The 24,222-nt window shown below is 46.2% G+C and overlaps 1 protein-coding gene across 3 annotated transcripts in view; it reads right to left on the bottom strand.

Moving 5' to 3' along the window:
• LOC117358073 (serine-threonine kinase receptor-associated protein-like) overlaps positions 1 to 24,222 on the bottom strand; it is a 175,328-nt gene that overhangs the window by 132,122 nt on the left and 18,984 nt on the right. For 2 of the 3 annotated variants that reach the window (XM_033939523.1, XM_033939521.1), the window contains exon 2: positions 13,488 to 13,731. In XM_033939523.1, coding sequence (XP_033795414.1) covers positions 13,488 to 13,706 — 219 coding nt within the window. In that variant the 5' untranslated portion in view covers positions 13,707 to 13,731. The remainder of the gene's footprint in view (positions 1 to 13,487; positions 13,732 to 24,222) is intronic. The other variant, XM_033939522.1, reaches the window with a different exon arrangement.

The following is a 24,222-nucleotide window of genomic DNA, read 5'->3' on the forward strand; positions in this document are numbered from 1 at the left end:
AACAGTCTACCTCCTGAGAAGAAGATGCAAGAAGTAGCCAACCAACGTGGCTGTTTAACCTGAAGATGGAGGCACGCCCAGCCCGCATCCAGCCAAGCAGGCACCCACAGCGGCGTTTAACATCCAAAGATGAAAATGCGCTAGGTAGGCACACAAAACAGTGTGCCACATCCAAAGATGGAGATGCATTAGGCAGGCATCCCAAGCAGCATTCCACATCCAAAGATAGGGACATGCTAAGCAGGCATCCCAAGCGGCATTCCACATCCAAAAGATAGGGACATGCTAGGCAGGCATCCCAAGCGGCATTCCACATCCAAAAGATAGGGACATGCTAGGCAGGCATCCCAAGTGGCGTTCTACATCCGAAGATCGAGACGGGCTAGGCAGACATCCCAAACAGCATTCTACATCTGAAGATGGACCTGCATCCAAAGATGGAGGAGTACAAAACAGATAAATGGAACCACCCAACACATCCAAAGATGGTACTGCACCAATCAAACAAGCAGCGTTGTGCTCTACATCCAAAGATGAAGCTGTGGTAAACAAACAAGTGGAGCTGCCCTGAACATCAGAGGTGGTGCAGCACAAAGTAGGTAAGGGGTGTCGCATTCCACATTTGAAGCTGGAGCAGTGCCAAACAGGCAAAAGGCACCACAGTCTACTGCTAAGGATGAAATTGGGTCAAATAGGCAAGCAGATAAACGCTCAACTTCAAATGAAGAGGCTATGACAGAATGCCAAATGGAGTCATGCTCAACAACCAAAGATGGAGGTGTGCCAATGAGAGATGCGCTTTACATCCAACAGTGCAGCTGAACAAATAGGCAAGTGGAGCCGAACCCTATATCCAAAGAGGAAGATGCCCCACAAGGCAAGTGGAGTTGGGCTCAACAACCAGATGGTGCGGTGGAGCTCATGACAACCTGACAGATGAAGCTGCATGATGGAGTCATGGTATAGATGCTGCCGGAGCTGCACACTGCATTCCAACAAGGGAGACTTGGCTACAATGCAACCGGAACAGTGCTTGACTTCAAGTAATGAAGGCTGGCCGAAGGAATCCCATACTGCATTCAGAAAATGAAGCTGCAGAAATGGAGGGAGGCCAAGGAAGAGACTGCAATCAAGCGGATGAAGGCACCCTGTCCCACTCCCAGACATAGAGAAGAGCCATATAAGCAGCTGAGTCAAAAGAGCAGAAGGTTCCCCTTGTAGACTCCCAAAATATTCACCTCAGCTGGGCAGGAGATGATGCATGCTATCCGTATAGATGCAGCTGGAGGGGCCACTTTACCTCTGGAAAGGGGATGAACCCTAGAAAAGAGCCAAAGTCAAACAGACAGGTGATCTCCATGCTCTTCCTAACAGGGGAATTGGGCCACCAGCAGAGCTTATCAAGAATGGAATTGAGCCGTACAGACATAAGGCGTCCTGCATTACAACAGAGGAGCCTGTCAGGTGAAAACTGAATTGGGAAAACGTAAAGGACAACCGCCGAACACCAGCGAAGCTGTTATGTTTGGATGTGCTGCATAGTAAGAAGCTGTTGGCAGATAACACCCCCAGATTCACTGCAGCTGAATGGACCACACACTGTCATAAGGAAGAGACAGTGACACCATGTGCAAGATAGGTGAGGACTCCATGAGGCGCAAAGCTGGGTAGGCAAGCCAAGGCCCATCCCGCAACCCAATGACAGAGAGACAGCGGGAGCCTATACATACCCAGTTACAGCAGGAGCCTATACATATAGGCACAGGCGGAAGAACAAATGGCTAAAAATGTAAAACAGGGAGATAAAAATTTTTTCTGATATATTAGTGAAAGGAGGAAGATAAAAAATGGAATTGCTAGGCTGAAAGATGCTGGGAACAAATATGTGGAGAGTGATGAGGAGAAAGCAAATGTGCTAAACAAATACTTCTGTTCTGTGTTCACAGAAGAAAATCCTGGAGAAAGACCGAGATTGTCTGGCAAAGTTACACGAGAAAATGGAGTAGATTCTGCGTCGTTCACGGAGGAGGGTGTTTATGAGCAACTTGAAAAACTGAAGGTGGACAAAGCGATGGGACCAGACGGGATCCATCCCAGGATACTAAGGGAGCTCAGAGAGGTTCTGGCGAGTCCTATTAAAGACTTGTTCAACAAATCTCTGGAGACGGGAGTGATTCCTGGGGATTGGAGGAGAGCGGATGTGGTCCCTATTCATAAAAGTGGTCACAGGGATGAAGCAGGAAACTACAGGCCAGTGAGCCTCACTTCAGTTGTTGGAAAAATAATGGAAGTGTTGCTGAAAGAAAGGATAGTGTATTTCCTTGAATCTAATGGGTTACAGGATCCAAGGCAACATGGCTTTACAAAAGGTAAATCGTGCCAAACGAACCTGATTGAATTTTTTGATTGGGTGACCAGAGAGCTGGATCGAGGACATATGCTAGATGTAATTTACTTGGATTTCAGCAAAGCCTTTGATACAGTTCCTCATAAGAGGCTGTTGAACAAACTTGAAGGGCTGAAGTTAGGACCCAAAGTGGTGAACTGGGTCAGAAACTGGCTGTCGGACAGACGCCAGAGGGTGGTGGTTAATGGAAGTCGCTCGAAGGAAGGAAAGGTGACTAGTGGAGTCCCTCAGGGTTCGGTGCTGGGGCCAATCCTGTTCAATATGTATGTAAGTGATATTGCTGAAGGGTTAGAAGGAAAAGTGTGCTTTTTTGCAGATGATACCAAGATTTGTAACAGAGTAGACACCGAAGAGGGAGTGGAAAATATGAAAAAGGATCTGCAAAAGTTAGAGGAATGGTCTAATGCCTGGCAACTAAAATTCAATGCAAAGAAATGCAGAGTAATACATTTGGGGATTAATAATAGGAAGGAACAGTATATGCTGGGAGGAGAGAAGCTGATATGCACGGACGGGGAGAGGGACCTTGGGGTGATAGTGTCCGAAGATCTAAAGGCGAAAAAACAGTGTGACAAGGCAGTGGCTGCTGCCAGAAGGATTCTGGGCTGTATAAAGAGAGGCGTAGTCAGTAGAAGGAAGAAGGTGTTGATGCCCCTGTACAGGTCATTGGTGAGGCCCCACTTGGAGTATTGTGTTCAGTTTTGGAGACCGTATCTGGCGAAAGACGTAAGAAGACTTGAGGCGGTCCAGAGGAGGGCGACGAAAATGATAGGAGGCTTGCGCCAGAAGACGTATGAGGAGAGACTGGAAGCCCTGAATATGTATACCCTAGAGGAAAGGAGAGACAGGGGAGATATGATTCAGACGTTCAAATACTTAAAGGGTATTAACGTAGAACAAAATCTTTTCCAGAGAAAGGAAAATGGTAAAACCAGAGGACATAATTTGAGGTTGAGGGGTGGTAGATTCAGGGGCAATGTTAGGAAATTCTACTTTACAGAGAGGGTGGTGGATGCCTGGAATGCGCTCCCGAGAGAGGTGGTGGAGAGTAAAACTGTGACTGAGTTCAAAGAAGCGTGGGATGAACACAGAAGACTTAGAATCAGAAAATAATATTAAAGATTGAACTAGGCCAGTTACTGGGCAGACTTGTACGGTCTGTGTCTGTGCATGGCCGTTTGGAGGAGGATGGGCAGGGGAGGACTCCAATGGCTGGGAGGGTGTAGATGGGCTGGAGTAAGTCTTAACAGAGATTTCGGCAGTTGGAACCCAAGCACAGTACCGGGTAAAGCTTTGGATTCTCGCCCAGAAATAGCTAAGAAGAAAAAAAAATAATAATAATTTAAATTGAATCAGGTTGGGCAGACTGGATGGACCATTCGGGTCTTTATCTGCCGTCATCTACTATGTTACTATGTTACTATGTTACATATCCAGTCACCTTGCCGCTTCAGCAGGAGAAGGTCTCTGTGGGAGATGGCCAAAACCTAACGGACAACCCAATCAATGCCCATCGGAGTAGACCATGTTGCAGGGACAGACGGGAAAAAAATGACTAGAGAAACCAAAACAAGTTGCAATACACCATAAGATGGGGAAGCAGGCAGTCTCATGATATGGGGGTATTTGTGAACAAAATAGCACAACATACCATACACAGACCAAGAGAGGATGGACCAGAAGGGTTTCTGCCCATCCAGTCTGCCCTTCCACAGCATCCACTATCTCTTATTCTCCCTAAGATCCCACATGCCTGTCCCATGCTATCTTAAATTCAGATGGACCCAAGAGCTTGTCAAAATTGCGGACCCTAAAACAGAAAGGGACCGTCGTCTGGAAGTCACAGAGGTCCTGAGCTAAGAGAAGCCCCCTACTGGAGCCAAAAAAATAAGAAAAACCTGAAAGGAGCAAAGAGAGACTGGCATGAAGGAGGCTCAGAGGCCATAAGAGTGTTTCCCCACCCCCCTAAGCCATATGCCAATACTCTTCAAGTATAGGCTATGGAAAAATGGCAATCAGCAAGGCTCCAAAGGCCAAAAGGAAGTGAGCGCAGGAGTACGGGAAATCAAGGGGAGGCCAGGCCAGTTGAGATGGCCTCTCATGATGGCCAGCTGAAGGAAGCCCCATGAGAACTGGAACTGTGAAGGAAAACAGTGCAGAACCTGTACTCTAACGACCCATGTGAAACTAATGGAGAGTCATTGCAGATTTTTTTTGTTTTAAGCAAGTGTCCTTCACCTCGAAACACAGATGGTGGACGCAGACCTATCATTGCTCAGGACCAGAGACCTTGGATGGACGAGGTCTAGAGCCAAGAAGCACCTTAGGTTTACGGTTCTGCACACTTGCCATAAGGTCATCCAAACTTTGCCAAACAAGAGTAAACCTTTGAAGGGTAATTTACTCAGCGTAACCTTAGATGAAGAATCATCTGACCATTCGCGAATCCATAACATTCTCCTAGCAGAAACTGAATAAGATCCCAGCTTAGCAAAAACTTTCAATGTATCATAGAGTGCATCTGCCAAATAATTCACTCCAGAAACTAGGAAGTCAAGATCCCAAAGGATAAACTTCTCAGGATCCTGACAGAGTTTAGTATGACATGCCCAGGCCACAAAGGAAGTGGTCACTGCAGCTCACACTCCCGTCGCAGCGGAATCAAAAAGATGCTTCATGACAAAATATAGTCTTTGGTCCTGGACATCCTTCAGGACAACTCTTTCATCCGAGGGCACAGAGGGGGCTGGTACTCCCCGGGGAAAAGCGGGGAGGTGGGGTGGAAGGGACATGGGGAGGAAGAGAGTTGCGAGGGTAAAGGCGGAGGGCACAGCAGAGGCTGGATAAACTGGGGCTCTTCTCTCTGGAAAAGAGGAGGCTCAGGGGGGATATGATAGAGACCTTCAAAATACTTAGGGGCATAGAGAGGGTGGACAGGGACAGGTTCTTCAGACTAAAAGGGACGACAGGTACGAGGGGGCACTCAGAGAAACTGAAGGGAGATAGGTTCAAATCAAATGCAAGGAAGTTTTTCTTCACTCAAAGGGTCGTGGACAAATGGAATGCGCTCCCGGAGGAAGTGATCCGGCAGAGTACAGTACAGGGATTCAAACAGGGATTGGACAGATTCCTGAGGGAAAAGGGGATCGTGGGGTACTGAGGGAGGTGCTGGGGTGTTGCATAAGTATAGACAGCTCACCAGGTCGTGCAGGTGCAAGGCCGGAGGGTTAGGACATTGATGGGAAGATAGGACTTCGATGAGAAACCTAGGGGGCAAGGGGGCCCCTTCTGGTGATTAAGGCAGGTCATGACCTTTTGGGCCGCCGCGGGGGCGGACTGCTGGGCGGGATGGACCTCTGGTCTGACCCGGCAGAGGCACTGCTTATGTTCTTATGTAGTGACCTGAGCCACCGCCGAATCCATCCTTGGCGGGACTAGGCACTTGGAAAAGTCAGAAGCCATGGGATACAATTTAACTATGGCCCTACCGCACTTCAGGGGTCCCTCCAGGGCCTCCCAAACCTCCAAGAGCATTTCCGCCAAATCCGTTTGATTCGGAAATGCAGTGGAAAGCGAGGGCTTAGAACTCATGACAGAACACTCCGCCTGAACCGCTGAGTCTGAATCAAGTTTCAATGTTCACCGGGATTCAGAGTTAAGATCAGGAAGGCAATTGGACTTAAAGAGCCTGCGTATCGTCTGATCCTCTTCCAGATTGCGGAAATCAGTGTTCTGGGAATCCCCAAGATCCGCTAGGCTAACCACGTCAGCAGAGCCTGCCGACGTGCCACACGATAGCAAAGGCATAGAAACTGACACAGGGAAGTTGCCGCTGGCTTTCAGGTGAACCAGCAAGGGAGCAGATTGACATGCTGGAATCCAAAGGCTGAACAGATTACCGCACCAGAGCCTGAGAGGGAGACAAAGGCATAGCCCGTTTTCTCATGAAAGCCTGATACATCATATCCACAAATTCCGGCGGCCAGAGCCGATCTGATGGACTCAGATTTGAAATGTTTTGAAGACTTATGAGACTTTTCCCCAGAACTGCGCTTGCGTTTCACGGAAGTGCCCTCCTCGCCCAAATTTGGCATCCCGGACACTGGAATCGCGTCTCCAGCAGAATCGGAAGAAAGCAGGGCCTCCCCGGAGGATAGCGAGGGATCCATGCATGGTTCATGCCCCTCGCGTGCCATGGCGCACGTGATACATGGCTGCGAATCTGTCAGCCATCCACTACATTTACGGCATGAATAGATGCTATCCTGCCTGAGGTGGCCATCTGTGAAGTTTGGAGCAAAAACGAAGCTTCTAAGACCAAAAAATATGCTTTTAAAAAACTTTAAAGAAAATCCAAGATGGCCGCCGCAAGTGCTGATTTTGCCTGAAAAACGCCCGTTGAAAACGCAGGAAAGTGCAAAAAAATGGTGATTTTACAATTTTACAGATGAGGGAGACCAGGGCATGAAGGGAAACCACCCAAAACCCCAATATGAGCCTCCCTCAAAATCAACAAACTCTGTGACTCATAGACACCACATGTGCTGCAATGAAAGTCTATGACAGCCTGTATTGCACAGTACAAGCAAGAAGATCAGTACCTCAGGAGCTGATTAAACTGGATTTTTTTCAGATCTTCTGGCTGCCTCACCTTCCCTGTCACCTAAGATAATGACCACCTGGACCCCTCAGGGAAATTAAGGAAGACACGCAGTGCGATTCCGATCCTGGCATACCTCCATGGAACTGCAGCAGCCTGCGCTCTACCCCTTTGCGGATGAACCAGGGGAGAGATGGCTCCTGATCCCGGACACCCAATCCAATCTGCAGGCTGTCTAAAGGGCTAACTGCAGTTTAAGCTCACAGAGCACCCTACAGAAGCAGACAAAATTTAAAATGTCTGTGATCTCCCGCCAAAGGATCACTCGCACAGAGTTGATCCACAGCACTTGGGCAAACCCGCAAAATAAATTTTAAAAAGACTAGGAATTGAAAACAAATCACGAGCAGAAGACACTGATTTCAACCATGCAGAGAAGCTGCAGGTACAAAACTGAGCATGACAGGAAACTCCCGGGCAGCCCAAAGGGGAGGGATCAAGTTTTAGTAGCCCTGCAGCAGAAGCTACCAAACATACAAGATCCCTCAAGTTCAGCCTCCAGAGGGATTGTACAAGAACTACCATTGCTCAGGACCAGAGACTCAGGCTGAAAGGCTGACACACTCTCCCTACCCCAGAGCCAGGTCAGGCACAGACAGATAAGGAAAATCGAGCCACTCCCTAGAAATGCAGGTCTGTAATGCAAGAACAGCCTCTTAAAAGCTATTGCTGCAACAAACTGGCACCTCATGACAGTCATTGATTATTTCCCGCCAAATGAGGCTCTTGCCCCTAATGTAAGAGGCAGCCAAGGCCATAACACGAGGCAGCTGTTGGCCACTAAAAAATTCCTTCAAGTTGCTAGGGCAGATGGCCAGTCCCCTCTCATCCCCCCCCCCTCCCCGAGGTCCGATGATCATTTGAAACAGGAAAGGAGGGAGGATGAAAACCTAGAGAGAAAGAGAACGCATGGTCTAAACAAACCGGAGCCCCCATGCAATGCGATTGAATGGCCGCGGCTAATGGTAACATAGTGTGTAAGTCATCGGAGCCGCCAACCCAATGGAGAGTTTGGTTCTGCCAACGGTTTCCCCATGCCATTGACTCCTAGAGCCCCCTACTAGTAGGCAGAACCCAAGATGCGTCCCGCAATGGGATGGTCCGCCAGAGTGTTCTGCCTGGTCAGAGGAAACGTGGAAATTAGAGGAAGGAAGCCATAGAACTAACCCGGGTTTTCAGGCAAAGGGAACCACAACTACGTGAAAGGAGGGGGCAGCCAATGTTGACACCCACCAATGACCCAATTCCCTGTGCTCTGAACACCAGATGTTGGAAAGCTGCTATACTCATCCGACTCAAACCCTGCAGCAGACACACAGGAAGGAACAAGGCACACGAAAGTATAGGGGTCCCCAGCCCGAGGGCCTGTGGAAGGGAAGTCAATGGAATAAAAGGGCAAGAAAAGTACTCACTGGTAGAGGTCACCAACAACTATAACTTTGACCTTCAAATGCCCCAAGACTACTGCACTCCCTCTGAGTCGGCCATTTCTCAGTTTGTTTATTATTTTGGAAAGTGAGGAGGGAGCTGGAATGTAGGCCTATCACTACATGGAGCCACAGGGAATAGGTAAAGAACTGGCACCACCAGCTATACCCAAAAAGGCACCCAAGAAGCCTAATCCCCAATTTCAACTGAATTAGCGGAGCTAAAATAGGAGCTTCTTTAGCTTCCAGCTGGGTTAGGGCTCTCTCTCTGACCAGCGGGCCCTCCCCTAACACTATTCCTGCTATGTGTAACTGAAGTATTCCGTTAGCTTGATTTTTCTATGTAGCATTCTGTAGTAATTTGATTTGTTCAGTTTTCACAATAGTGGAGGGGATATTTGTGAAAGGGAGGGGAGACAGGAGTTTTGTTGATCCTTGCTCTGTATTATTTGTTTATAAAATGACAATTGTACAGGATATTGTCTCTTTTTATACTTTAATAAAATAAGTTCAGTATAAAATCATAACTATTCAAGGCTTGTGCAGATGGGATCTAACAATTTGCAGGGTGGGGACAGGGACCGAGCTTGCGAGGTGGGAACGGGTACTGAGCTCGCAGAAATGCGGCAGGGATGGGGACAAGCTCACGGGGATGGGGGTGGGAATGGTGATAAATTTTTTCCCCATGTAATTCTCTACTTTGTACCACAACCTGCGTGGCCAGTCTAGAGCCCCAGAATGACCTTCACTTGATGACTTGCAGGGATTCGGCCTATCATGGGCCAAGGAGGAAATACGTACAACCATTGGTATACCTAGGGCATGTAACACCTAGGGAAGATCATTTTTTACACCCTCCCAATATAAAAAGGGATTGGAGGAGCATTCCATAGGAGATGCACCTGGGATGGACCCCCCTCCCCACTCTGCCCGAAAGGGGATTTTGGTCTCTAAAAGATAGTAAAAAATGTAATAAAATTAGTTCAATAAAAAGATAAATATTTATAAATAGAAAACGGAAATAACTTAATCAATACAGCTACAAAACTATATTCTAAAACAACAAAAAAAATAATCTTTTTTCTACCTTTTATCATCTCCGGTTTCTGCTTTCCTCATCTTCTCTTCACTCTCCATTCCATCCACCATCCGTTCTCTTTTCTGTCCCTTCCATTTTTCTGTCTCCACTCCCTCCCTCATCTCTTCTCCTTTCCTTCCCTCCTTCCCACCTCAATTCACCCTAAGGTCTATCATCTGCTTCCCTTCCCCTATGCCTCTCTCCTCTTTCCATCTCTCCCTCTCCCTTTATGCTCTGGCATTTCCTTTCCTTCCTTCCCAATGGTCTGGCTTCTCAGTCTCCTTCCCTTCTCCAATGTTCTGGCATCCGTCTCCTCTTCTTCCCTTCCATCGCTCCCTACCTCCCTTCCTAATGGTCTAGCCTCTGTCTCCTTCCCTTATGGTCTGCACCTGTGGCAGACTGCCCCTGCCCCCCTCCCCCACCCACCACTGTATTAGACTAATCCGTTTTTCAATTAGCTTTCCAAAGTCAAAACCTCCTTCTTCAGGTCAGTATAGTAGACTGCTTTTATGGTATCCTATTCTGACCTGAGGAAGAGAGTTTTGGTCTTTGAAAGTTAGTAAAAAATTAGTCCAATACAAAGATTACCTTATTTCCATTCTCTACTTATTGGTTTTAAAAGTATTTCCCTATAACTTTTTCGAGTGTCCCCTAGTCTTTGTTATTTTTGATGGAATGAAAAATCGATCCACTTGTACCCGTTCTACTCCATTCAGGATTTTGTAGATTTCAATCATATCTCCCCTCAGCCATCTCTTCCCCTTCCATATGGCATCTTCCCTCTATGACCTTTCTATAAACTGTCTACCCTGTGCCTAGTGGTTAGAGCTACAGCTTCAGGTTGTGGGTTCAAACCCTGCACTGCTCCTTGTGAATTTGGGCAAGTCACTTAATCCTCCACTGCCCCAGGTACATTAGATAGACTGTGAGCCCACCAGGCCAGACAGGGAAAATACTTGAAGTACCTGTGTGTAAACCGCTTTTAATGTGGTTATAAAACAACAAAAAGGCAGTATAGAAGTCCCAATCTCTTTCCCTTTTTCTCCTCTCTAATTTTGTCTGCCTCCACCTCCTCCCCTATGCATTGGCATTCCTCTCTTCTCCTTTCCTTCCTTCCTTCCCACCCCACAGTCTTCCCTTCCCTCTTCCCATGCACTGGCATCTCTCTTCTCTCCTTCCCTTTCATCTCTCCCTCCCCCTCCATATCCTGGAATCTCCTCTCTTTCCTTTCCCCCCTCCTTTCTCCCTGGTCTGGCATCTGTGTCTCCTTCCCTTCTTCCCCCCCCCAATGATGACATCTCCTTCTCCCACTCCATGGTGTAGCATCTCCTTTCCCTACCCTCTCTTCCTTCCCCATGGTCTAGCATCTCTATTTCCTCTGCTCTCCCTGGTCTTCTTTCTCCCTCCCTCCCTCTCCCTCTCTTTGTCACCCCCCAGTCGGCAGCGCAGCATTCATAACTCGATGTTCTTACCGGTGTCAGGCCTTCTTCTTTGCTAGGTCCCACCTACTTCTTGTTTCCGCAAAGGTCCAACGCCAGCAGAGCAGCAAATTCTGAATGCCGAAAGTTCCCAGAGTCAGATCTTGATGTCGCCCTCGCTCAGAGCACCCTCTTATGGGCCACTCTCGGAGTGGACCCCCTCCCCCTCCCTTGGTACGCCACTGCATATAACAGCATGCTCTGTGGCCACAGTTAGACCAGAGCGTCCAGACCTGCGCTTCCAAGCTTGGATCTTTGGCTGTAGAGCCTGTCTGCCTTTTTGTTCTTTGCTGTTGCCATGAGGTCGAAGCCTGACTGACCCCAGCAATGAACAATAATATGGAAGGCTGACACTGACAGCATCCACTCACCTGGATCCAAGGTCTGCCTGCTGAGAAAATCGGCAAACCTCTGCCTGTCTGTAACCCTGGTAGGGACTCTGTGACATGGCTCCTGAGTACTACCGAGACTGCCTGGAGCCATGAAAATTGGAGCACCCTGAGCCTCTAGTGGTGCTGGGTCTGCTATCGGGCAAAGATTTCAGATGATGATCAACCACACTGGTGATAAGATCATCCAGACCCTTCCCAAATAACATCTGCCCTTTAAAAGGGAGTCTGCTGAGGGTAGCTTAGGAAGTGGAATCTCCAGCCCATTGTCTGATCCAGAGCATTCTGCGGACAGAGATCGAATAAGCCAAAGCCTTGATCATAACCCTAATGATGTCGTATAGAGCATCAGCGCAAAACACAGGGGAAACAAATCCACAAAAGATAGAATAATCAATAAAAGTGGAATTGTCCAATAAAGATAAGGTGCAACAAATAAAGATGTCTTTCAAACCGTCTGGACAATCAGGTTATTCTTTATTCTTCCAATAATACTCGACCCGACATGTACATGTTTCGGCCCTACGGCCTGCGTCAGGAGTCTATAGATAATATGTAGAATTATATAAACGCATATAAAGACATGTGAACACTATAATAATATAATATACGTTAATGAAAATATAAACAACATTCAAACAACAAAAAATATTAAAAACATATTAGGGAAATATTTAGATTAGAAACAGCAATGTACATATAAAAATCTCAAGGATCAATGTAACCAAGTATATATTTAATCAACCAAACATAAACAATAAAATATGAATATAAATATATAAATAACTAATTTATTATAAGTTCATCATATAAAACATCAACTACATAATCCGCTCCTTTCAGAAAGAGCTGGGACACCAGGTCAGCAGCAGACTACAGTCAATTTCTTCTCCTCGCAGGTGGAGTTGAATACTTGAACCAACAAGCACAGAAAACTGAAGACAATAAATAAAGAAACACTCCACCAGAGCCCTCTGTGAAATAGGAGGGATACAGAAAAAATCCAGAGTAAATTCCTTCTCCAAGGCTCACGGCTGTGGGAAAATTACCCACTTGTCCAGAATGAAACACCTACTGCACTAGAAATTTCTATATTTCTTTTCTAATTCAGGGGAAGATTCTCTAATGTTCGTGGCAAAATCTGACTAGCCACCTTCGCACCTGCTATTGTAACGATTTCAAAGAGACAAGTCATTCTTTAAAAAAACGTGCATGCAAATGAGGTTCATGGAGAGTTCCAGAGGGTTGCAAAATTTGCATGTGCCAATCGCTGGTGATAGCAATCGGCACATGCGCAGAATATGCCCACAAATTAGAAAAAACAAAAAGACCTCAAATCAAAGATCAGCAGAAGGGATGCCCACTCACTCCAACCCCCCATACACACACACACAGCAGCAGATGGATGCCCACTCTCTCCCACTGTTGCTGTCAAGCAACCCCCTCACAACTGACAGCGGGAAGGATGTCCAATCTCTCCCACCGTTGCTGTAAAGCAACACTCCCCCCCCCCCCCCCGGGAAAAACACCACCCCAGCAACAGGAAGGATTCCATCGCTGCTGTTAAGCATCTCCCCACTCCCACCAGTGGGAGGGATGCCTATTCCTTCCCATCGCTGCCATAAAGCAACTCCCAGTACATCCGAGGAGGGGCCTAAGGCTCTGATTGGCCTGGATGCCTAAGACCCATAGGAGGAGCTCTAAGCAACCTGGACTAATCAGAGCCTGCCGATAATAGAGAATCACCCAGAGTGCTCGTTTAAATATTAATTACCTCATTGAATACATTTGCATGGCAGAGTCGGAGTCTGCCAAGAAGCTCGGAAAAGACTGCGGTGACCCCTTTGAGAATTGGCTGGTTGAATATTTCCACGCTAAACCAGCTGGAACCGGTTTAACGACCATTGTTAAAGGCACAGCAGGTTTTGAGAATCTTCCCTTTCAGCTTATACACAAGGTCCCTAACAAGTTTATTCTCTCTTCATCTACTCCCTTTATTATCCTCGGTCCTTCAATTTTTCTCCTTTGACAAGCTAACACCTCCTTACCTGTATGGCTCCATTTCCAAATCCAACAGCTAGTTGATTTCCATTAGGGGAGAAATGCAGGCTGTAGATGCTGTGAAAATCTTTACTGAGAGGAACATGGTCTCGGACATAGAGCCTAGTCTGTTGCATGTCTTCCTCTTCCTCAGATCCTTCTAAACTCTCATCTGAGCTCCCCAGTTCCTTAGATAACAAGATAGCTTCTTTTATCCTCCGTGACATGTTGATAAAGCTCTAACTCCAGTTTCTATATAAGAGAATATATAGAGAATACATAGTGCCTGCCCATTAGGTAACTGTTGTTTGTATCCTCACTGCTCGAGAAAAGAAATATTTGTCCATAACTCCATATGGAAATACAAGGTTGTATTTAGTAAAACCTGCCCCTAAAAAAATAGTAAATATACACCTTTTAATTGAAAAGGTAATTATGCATGGTTATCCTATTTAACTAATGTAGCTTAACAAACTATCTCCAAGCTAAATGAACTAATGTAGCTTAACTAACTATCTCCAAGCTAAATGAACTAATGTAGCTATTCCTAGTTGTTTTGATCTATTAATGCTTTATGATGTCATCAGTCACTGTGAAATTCTATGACATCAGTCACATCTAATTGACCAAAAATGGTTTACTGTATATTTGCATTAGTAAGAAAAAGCCAATTTTTGATAATATTTTAATCTGAAAATTCCCATGAGAAAGAGTTTGGTGTCAAATTATACCTAATATATGGTAGTTTTGATTTTTATTCCTTAGACATCATTAAATATGTATTATTCATATTTAGGAATTCAGTTTAAAACCAACCATAATTTTCAAAAAATAAAGATCGCATTAATTGTAGTAATGCTTGTACTAAAGTTTCAGGAACAAATGTATCAGGAATGTGCATGAGTCAGAATTAGAGAATGACACAGGGACAAATTTTTTCCAGTCCCCATGGGGACTCATTTTCTCGTCCCATCCTGGCGAGTTCTTTTCCTGTCCCTGCCCCATTCCTGCAACTCCATCCTCATAATAATAACTTTATTTTTGTATACCGCAATATCAAAAGCAGTTCAGAGCAGTTTACAGAGGAAGAGACTGTATACAGACAGCGATGTTACAGAAAAGGACTTGCCAAGAGTAGTTTGTCCGGAAGCATTTCAAAGATACAGCAAGGCAGGAAAGGAGTCAGAGAAATTTATCAAAGAGACAGGTTTTAATTGATTTCCTGAAGGTTTGGTAGGACGGTACATTTGAAATGAAGGTGGTTAGAAATTTATTCCATTTGCCTGCTTGGAATGATAGTGATCTATCAAGTAATCTCTTGTAAATGCAGCCCTTCAAGGATGGAAAAGCAAACAGATGGGCACTACGTGTGCAAGTGGTGCCTGGAAATTCATATTGGTGCGACAGGTAGATTGGGGATGTTTTGAAGCAGAGGCAGGCAAACTTGAAATTGACCCTTGCTTCCAACAGCAGCCAGTGTAGTTTTTTGTAATACGGGCTTACATGATCTGATTTTTTGAGACCATAAATGAGACGGACGGCAGCATTCTGAATGACTCTCAATCATTTGATGGTTTTCTTAAAGGATCCCAAGTATATAATATTGCAGTAATCTAAGATGCTTTAGATCAGAGATTGAACCAGCAGTCGAAAAGAGGGGAAGTCAAAATAGTGTTTGATGGTACGAAGTTTCCATAGGGTGATAAAACATTTTTTAACCTGAGCATTAGTATGGTCTTCAAAAGTCAAGCATCGGTCCAAGGATTTTGGTAGTAGAGTTGATTGGGTAATCTAACCCGTTTAATCTCAAAGAGGTATTTATGAGTTCAGTTTTAATTTAATCTGCACAAGTCTCAAACACTTTAAAATCATAAGTATTTGAGGCTTGTGTGGTTAAGGCAGAGCTTACAGGAATAGGGCAGGGACAGCAACAAAACCCGCGGGGACAGGAGGGGAAACTGAGTTCCTGCGGGGACAAGGAAAAATTTGTCCCCGTGTCATTCTCTAGTCAAGATTCTTCCCTTGCAGGAGCTATAAAATGCATATAAGCTGGGATCTCCCTACATTAGGCATTCGAATCTATGCTCTTTGACCACTAATCCTCTTTTCATATCTCTCAGGATTCAATAACCTAGAGCAGAGAGTCATAATTTGTTCCTATGCCCCTTCCCCCATGTTTGACACAATATTACACCCCAGTGGGGCAACAATAAAGGAGTAAAATTGTAGTAAGATATCAGCATATTACTGCATTAGCAAGAGAAAAAGACTTGTGGTATTCTAGAAAAGGTACTGAATTGGAAGCCAAGAACAGGCCTCAACAAGATGTCAAAAGATCAGCCAGGGGTGTACAGTTAAAAAAAAACTTTATTGATGAGTATGCCACAATAGCTCAAAGACTCATTCTAGAGAAGGTAACAGCAGACACCCTGATCACATTCTCCTTTTTGCAGCTAATGAATAAAGGTTTGATAGTCGCTAAACATTTGGATGGGGAAATTTAAGATCTGAAACAGGATATTAGCTGATGGTTGAGTAGGGGTATGAAAGCTATGAAAGATGATTTGTAGAAGATTGTGAAGGAGAGGTTGAAAAAGGCACCTGGAAGGGGAAAAGTTAAGCAAAGCAATCAGCTGGAAGGGGAATGAGATACCTTTAGTCTATGTTTAGCATCCTGTCACTGGATTATTTGGGAAGAAAGTGAAAATGGTGAAATTTAAACTCATCTGCTAATTTCCTTTCCTTAAGTCCTGCCAGACTAGTCCAGACAAGTGGATAACGTCTCCTTAACAGCAGATGAAATAGAAAAAGGTTCAGAGCTGACTTTAGTTTCTATAGTGGGAGAGGTATTTTTTCCACTCTTCAGCATACCTATGTCAAAGGTAAGAAATCAGCATGAAACAACATTTTATAGCTTCCAACATACCATCAAAACCAAATCTGATGTATCCAAAAACTTACTGTATTTTTCATCCATAAGACACATTTTTTTTCCACCCAAAACTGGGTGGAATTGTCAGTGTATCTTATGCAGCGAAGATACAAATTCCCCCCCCCCCCGTACCTTTTAAAAAACACCCCTCCGCCCCATCATATCTTTTAAAAACACCCCCCACCCCCGTCGTACCTATTTAAATCCCCCTTATAGCCTGCTGGTCCAGTGTGTATCAGCAGGAGCAAGCTTTCCACGCTCCTGCCTGGGCCTGCGCCGCTTCCTGAATGGCTTTCGTCAGTTCTCACGGGACTCGTGAGAACTGACTGCAGCCAATCAAGAATCGACGCGGGCCCAGGCAGGAGCGCGGAAAGCTGGACTCCCAGGCTATACGGGGTATTAAAAAAGGTACGACGGGGGAGTGTTTTTAAAAGGTACAATGGGGCGGAGATGTTTTAAAAAGGTACGGGGTGTTTTTAAAAGGTACGATGGGGCAGGGGTATAGGTGGATTTAAAAAGGTACGGGGGGGATTTAGCACAGTTACTTACCATAACAGGTGTTATCTAGGGACAGCAGACAGATATTCTTAACTGATGGGTGACGGTACTGACGGAGCCCCGGTACGGACAATTTTAGAGTGATTGCACTCTATGAACTTAGAAAGTTCTAGCTAGGCCGCACCGCGCATGCGTGAGTGCCTTCCCGCCCGACGGAGGCGCGCGGTCCCCAGTTAAGATAAGCCAGCTAAGAAGCCAACCCGGGGAGGTGGGTGGGACGTAAGAATATCTGCCTGCTGTTCCTGGATAACACCTGTTACGGTAAGTAACTGTGCTTTATCCCAGGACAAGCAGGCAGCATATTCTTAACTGATGGGTGACCTCCAAGCTAACAAAAAGAGGGATGGAGGGAAGGTTGGCCATTAGGAAAATAAATTTTGTAAAACAGATTGGCCGAAGTGTCCATCCCGTCTGGAAAATGCATCCAGACAATAATGAGATGTGAAAGTATGAACTGAGGACCAAGTAGCAGCCTTGCAGATTTCCTCAATAGGAGTGGATCGGAGGAAAGCTACAGACGCTGCCATAGCTCTAACCTTATGTGCCGTGACAGAACCTTCCAGTGTCAGTCCGGATTGAGTATAACAGAATGAAATGCAAGCAGCCAGCCAATTGGATATCGTGCGTTTAGAAACAGGATGACCCAGCTTATTAGGGTCAAAAGACAGAAAAAGTTGGGGAGATGATCTGTGAGGCTTAGTGCGTTCTAAATAGTAAGCCAAAGCACGCTTACAGTCCAAAGTATGTAAAGCCTGTTCCCCTGGAAGAGAATGAGGTTTCGGGAAGAAAACAGGTAAGACAATGGACTGGTTAAGGTGAAAGTCAGACACAACCTTAGGAAGAAACTTTGGATGTGTACGCAGAGCCACCTTATCATGGTGAAAAACTGTGAAAGGTGGATCTGCAACTAGTGCATGCAACTCACTGACCCTCCTGGCAGAGGTGAGAGCAATAAGGAAGACCACTTTCCAAGTGAGAAATTTGAAATGTGCTGTGGCCAAAGGTTCAAAAGGAGGCTTCATTAAGGCGGAAAGAACCACATTCAGATCCCAGACTACAGGAGGGGGCTTGAGAGGTGGTTTCACGTTGAAAAGGCCCTGCATGAATTTGGAAACCAAAGGATGAGCAGTAAGAGGTTTTCCGTGAACAGGCTCATGAAAAGCAGTAATGGCACTAAGGTGGACTCTGATAGAAGTAGACTTGAGTCCAGAGTTAGACAAAGAAAGGAGATAATCCAACACTAGTTCTACAGCTAGTGAAGCTGGATCATGATGATGTAGAAGGCACCAGGAAGAAAACTGGGTCCACTTCTGTTGATAGCATTGAAGAGTGGCCGGCTTCCTGGAAGCAGCAAGGATAGAACGGACGGGCTGAGAAAGGAGGGAATGAGTCGAGGTCAGCCCAAGAGATACCAAGCTGTCAGGTGCAGAGACTGGAGGTTGGGATGCAGGAGAGACTGCTGATGCTGAGTAAGCAGAGAAGGAAATAGAGAAAGAAGGATGGGCTCCCTGGAACTGAGTTATATAAGCACATAAGCATGGCCTCTGCCGAGTCAGACCATAGGTCCATCATGCCCAGCAGTCCGCTCCCGCGGCGGCCCCCCAGGTCAATGACCTGTAGTGATCTATTACTCAAGAGCATTTTGTCTTGTATAGTAACCCTCTAATTGTACCCCTGGATTCCCTTACCCCTCAGGAATTCGTCCAATCCCTTTTTGAAACCCAAAACCGTACTCTGCTCAACCACCCCCTCTGGAAGCGCATTCCAGGTGTCCACCACCCTCTGGGTAAAGAAGAACTTCCTAGCATTTGTTCTAAAACTATCTCCCTTCAATTTTTTTGAGTGTCCTCTAGTTCTTGTTGCCCCCGCCAGTCTGAAAAATCTGTCTCTCTCTACCTTCACTATACCCTTCATGATCTTATAAGTTTCTATCATATCCCCTCTAAGTCTCCTCTTTTCTAGGGAAAAGAGCCTCAACTTCTCCAGCCTCTCAGCATACGAGAGGTTTTCCATGCCCTTTATCATTTTTGTCGCTCTTCTCTGGACCCTCTCGAGTATCGCCATATCTTTCTTTAGGTACGGCGACCAGTACTGGACGCAGTACTCCAGATGCGGTCGCACCATTGCCCTGTACAGCGGGAGGATAACTTCCTTGGTTCTGGTAGTGATACCTTTTTTGATAATGCCCAACATTCTGTTCGCCTTTTTTGAGGCCGCTGCGCATTGTGCTGCCGGTTTCATTGTTTTATCCACCAAAACCCCCAAGTCCTTTTCTAGGTTGCCTTTTCCCAATGTCATCCCCCCCATCATGTAGTTGTACATCAGGTTCCCTTTCCCTATGTGCATAACTTTACATTTCTCCACATTAAAACTCATCTGCCATTTATCTGCCCACTCACTCAGTTTGTCCAGATCCCTTTGGAGTTTTTTACATTCCTCTACAGATCTAACCTTACCGGAGAGTTTTGTGTCATCCGCAAATTTTATAACTTCACACTTTGTCCCTGTTTCCAAGTCATTAATAAATATATTGAATAGCAGCGGTCCCAGCACTGACCCTTGTGGGACGCCACTTGTGACCCCTTTCCAGTCAGAATAGTGTCCCTTTACTCCTACCCTCTGTTTCCTGTTTGCCAACCAGTTTTTGATCCATCTGTGTATGTCCCCTTCCACCCCGTGGTTCCACAGTTTCCTTAGAAGGCGCTCATGAGGTACCTTGTCGAAGGCTTTCTGGAAGTCTAGGTATACTATATCTATGGGGTCACCTTTGTCCAAATGTCTGCTTATCCCCTCGAAGAAGTGCAGTAGGTTTGTTTGGCAGGATCTTCCAGTACAGAAACCATGCTGGCTTGTTCTCATCAGCTTATTTTTTTCTATGTGCTTACTGATACTGTTCTTGATCAATGATTCGGCCATCTTCCCCGGAACTGAGGTCAAGCTGACCGGTCTATAATTCCCCGGGTCGCCTCTGGTTCCTTTCTTGAAGATAGGTGTAACATTTGCTATCCTCCAGTCTTCCGGTATTACCCCTGTTTTCAGGGATAGGTTACAAATCTGTTGCAGTAACTCCGCTATTTCGTTTCTAAGTTCTCTTAGTATTCTTGGGTGAATTCCGTCCGGGCCTGGCGATTTGTCAGTTTTTAGCCTATCTATCTGTTTGAGTACGTCTTCGAGGCTTACCTCCATGCACGATAATATTTCCTCTTGGTCCCCCTTGAAGAATTTTTCCGGTTCCGGAACATTGGATGTGTCCTCTTTTGTGAAGACCGACGAGAAGAACGTGTTTAATCTGTCCGCCACTTCCTTTTCCTCCTTTACCACTCCTTTCCTATCCCCCTCATCCAGGGGTCCCACTTCCTCCCTCGCCGGCTGTTTCCCTTTCACATATCGAAAGAAAGGTTTAAAGTTCCGTGCCTCTTTTGCAAGTTTCTCTTCATATTCTCTCTTTGCTGTTCTGACTACGCGGTGGCATTCTTTTTGGTGCTTCCTGTGCTTTTTTCCAATTTTCCTCAGTTTTATCCTTTTTCCATGTCCTGAAGGATTTTTTCTTATCTCCTACCACCTTCTTAACTTCTCTTGTTAACCATGCTGGGTCCTTTGCTTGATTCTTTCTGCCCCCTTTTCTAAATCTGGGTATATATCGGCTTTGCGCCTCGTTCACTGTGTCCTTAAAAAGGGTCCAGGCTTGGTCCACCGTCAGTGCCTTTCTGGTGCTGTTCTTGAGTTTTCTCTTTACCATGTGTCTCATGGCATCATAGTTCCCTTTCTTGAAGTTGAACGTTGTTACAGTGGTTCTCTTCCCCTTTGGCATACTTAGTTCCACTTTGAATTGGATCGTGTTGTGGTCACTGTTCCCTAAAGGTCCCGCTACTTCCACTTCTTGGGCAGGTCCTCTCAGCCCATTAAGGATTAAATCCAGAATAGCTGCCCCTCTCGTTGGTTCTTTGACGAGCTGTTCCAAGTAACAGTCCCCTACAGCCTCTAGGAACTCCAATTCCTTTGAACAATTGGAAACTCCATGGCTCCAGTCTATCCCTGGGTAGTTGAAATCTCCCATAACTATGGTGTTAGCGTTTTTACATTCTCGCCTCAACTCAGCTCTCAGTTCTTCATCTATTGCTTCTGTTTGTCCGGGCGGGCGGTAGTACAGCCCCATCTTTATCTCGGTTCCCTTTCTTCCTGGTATTTTAACCCATATTGATTCCAGTTGTTCATTAATTGTTGGTGTGTCCACTCTGATCGATTGAATTGTATCCGTTACATAAAGTGCTATTCCTCCTCCTTTCTGATGTGTCCTGTCTCTTCGGTAGAGCTTGTACCCTGGTAGTGCTGTGTCCCATTTGTTGTCCTCGTTCCACCATGTTTCCGTGATTGCTATGATGTCTAGGTTCTCATCTTTGGCCCTGGTTTCTAGTTCCCCCATTTTGTTTGTCAGGCTTCTTGCATTAGTGTACATACAGTTTAAGTCTCGATGGATTTGTTTTCTTGTTGGTTTCCCTTGCGATCCATTTTCCTTTCCGTCCCCTTCTTGTTCTGCAGACTTTTGTTTATTGTCTCTCTTGTCTTCCTCCTGTGGGGCGTGGTGTGTTTCTTCATTACGTTCATTTTCTTCTTCTTGCCCCTTGTTGACTTCCCCATGTAGTAGATTCCTCCTATCCCTTTCCTGATTTGTCTGGCTCTGCTGGTATTCCATTGCGTGTTTGACGTTGTTGGTGTCTTCCCTGCACTTTCCCCACTCAGTATCCTTTTGGGATACTGTCTTCCGAATCATCAACATCTGGTTGACTGTCGGCTTTCCCCTTCCTCTCAGTTTAAAGCTTGCTCTATTCATCTCTTGATGTTGCTTGCTAGTAGTCTAGTTCCCGCCGTGCTCAGGTGTAATCCATCTCTCCTGTAGAGCTTGTTCTTGCCCCAGAACGTTGTCCAGTTCCTCACGAATTGAAACCCCTCTTCTTCACACCATCTCCTCAGCCAAGCATTTATTGCTTGTAGTTCCGTCTGCCTCTTCACATCAGCCCTCGGTACTGGTAGGATCTCCGAGAACGCTATCCTCTGTGTCCTCATCTTCAGCTTCCTTCCCAAGATCATGAATTGTTCGGTGAGTGCCTTCCTGCTGTAGTCTCTCCTGGCGACATCGTTCGTCCCGACATGGACCATCACTGCCGTCTCTTCCGTCTCTGCTCCCTCCAGGATCCTTTCGATTCTGTCGATGATGTCCCTGGTTCTTGCTCCTGGGAGACAGGTCACCAGCCGATCCTCTCTCCCTCCTGCTATGTGACTGTCCACCTGTCTCAAGATCGAGTCTCCCACCAGGATTGCAGATTTCCCTTCTTTCAGTCTCCGCTGTGGTCGCTGTGAAGTAGAAGGGAGAACCAATGCTGCCTGGGCTATCGTGGAGCAATGAGAATCATGGTGGCATGTTCTCTCCAGAGCTTGAACAGAGTCTGCAACATGAGAGGCAGAGGAGGAAATGCATAAAGGAAAAGATTGGTCCAATCCAGGAGAAACGCATCTGCTGCCAGACGGTGAGGGGAGTAGAGTCTGGAGCAAAATTGGGGCAGTTGGTGATTGTGAGGAGCTGCGAAAAGGTCCACCTGTGGAGTGCCCCATTGAGCGAAAACAGACTGGAGGGTCATGGGATCGAGAGTCCATTCGTGAGGTTGGAGAATTCTGCTGAGGTTGTCTGCTAAGGAATTCTGCTCTCCCTGAATATAGACAGCTTTCAGGAATAAGTGGCGAGCTGTCGCCCAAGACCAAATCTTTTGGGCCTCCTGACACAACAGACGAGAGCCCGTCCCACCCTGTTTGTTGATGTAATACATTGCAACTTGATTGTCTGTGCAAAGCAGTAGTACTTGAGGAAAGAGGAGATGCTGAAAAGCCTTGAGGGCATAAAACATCGCTCTGAGCTCCAGGAAATTGATATGATGTTTCTTTTCCTGGGCAGTCCAAAGACCCTGAGTCTGTAGATCGTTCAAGTGTGCTCCCCAGGCATATGGGGATGCATCTGTGGTGATGACGAGCTGATGAGGAGGCAGATGTAACAGAAGACCTCTGGAGAGATTTGAAGATGTCAACCACCATTGCAGAGACTGTCAAAGAGACGATGTCACAGATATGTGTTGCGAACAGAGATCCGTCGCTTGGGACCACTGGGTAGCTAGAGTCCATTGAGGAGTGCGCAGGTGAAGATGTGCGAAGGGGGTAACATGCACTGTCGATGCCATGTGCCCCATGAGTACCATCATTTGCTTGGCCGAGATGGAAAGCTGTGGAAGCACCTGCTGACAGAGATGAAGGATGGTCTGAAGGCGGTTGGATGGAAGAAACGCTCTCATGAGAACAGTGTCCAGTATTGCGCCAATGAATTGAAGTCACTGGGTTGGAATGAGGTGCGACTTGGGAAGGTTGATCTCGAAGCCCAGAAGTTGAAGAAATCGGATGGTCTGGTTGGTGGCAAGAAGTACTGCCTGAGGGGAAGGAGCCTTGATCAGCCAGTCATCCAGATAGGGGAAGACTTGAAAATTGTGAGAGCGGAGAAAGGCGGCTACCACAATAAGACATTTTGTGAATACCCTGGGAGAGGAGGTCAGACCGAAGGATAACACCTTGTACTGGTAATGAGAATGATTGATGAGAAAGCGCAGATACTGTCTGGACATCATATGGACAGGGATATGTGTGTAGGCTTCCTTGAGATCGAGGGAGCATAGCCAGTCGCCCTGAGTGAGAAGAGGGTAGAGTGTGGCAAGAGAGAGCATTTTGAACTTCTCTTTGACCAGACATTTATTGAGATCCCTGAGATCTAATATGGGTCTGAGGTCTCCGGTTTTTTTGGGGACTAGAAAGTACCGGGAGTAAAATCCTTGACCTCGTTGATCTGGAGGAACTTCTTCGATGGCGTTGAGTAGAAGGAGGGACTGAACTTCTTGACCGAGAAGGAGGGACTGAGACCTGTTGGAAGCAGACTCCTTTGGAGGACTTGATGGAGGAAGAGCCTGAAAATTTAGGGAGTAACCATGAGTGATGATGGATAGAACCCATTGATCTGTTGTAATTACCTCCCAACGGCTTAGAAAAAATTGTAGACATCCTCCTATGGGTTGTAGTAAAGGAGAGGAAGAGGGGAGACTGGCTATGCCCTGGAGAAGAAAGTCAAAAGGGCTGAGTATGTTTAGGCTGAGCAACAGGTTGTTGTTGGCGAGCCTATTCGTGCTGTTGCTGGCGTTGTCTCCGAGGCTGAGGAGGATGAG

Source organism: Geotrypetes seraphini, chromosome 3 (assembly GCF_902459505.1).
Source record: "Geotrypetes seraphini chromosome 3, aGeoSer1.1, whole genome shotgun sequence".
Taxonomy (NCBI): Eukaryota; Metazoa; Chordata; class Amphibia; order Gymnophiona; family Dermophiidae; genus Geotrypetes; species Geotrypetes seraphini.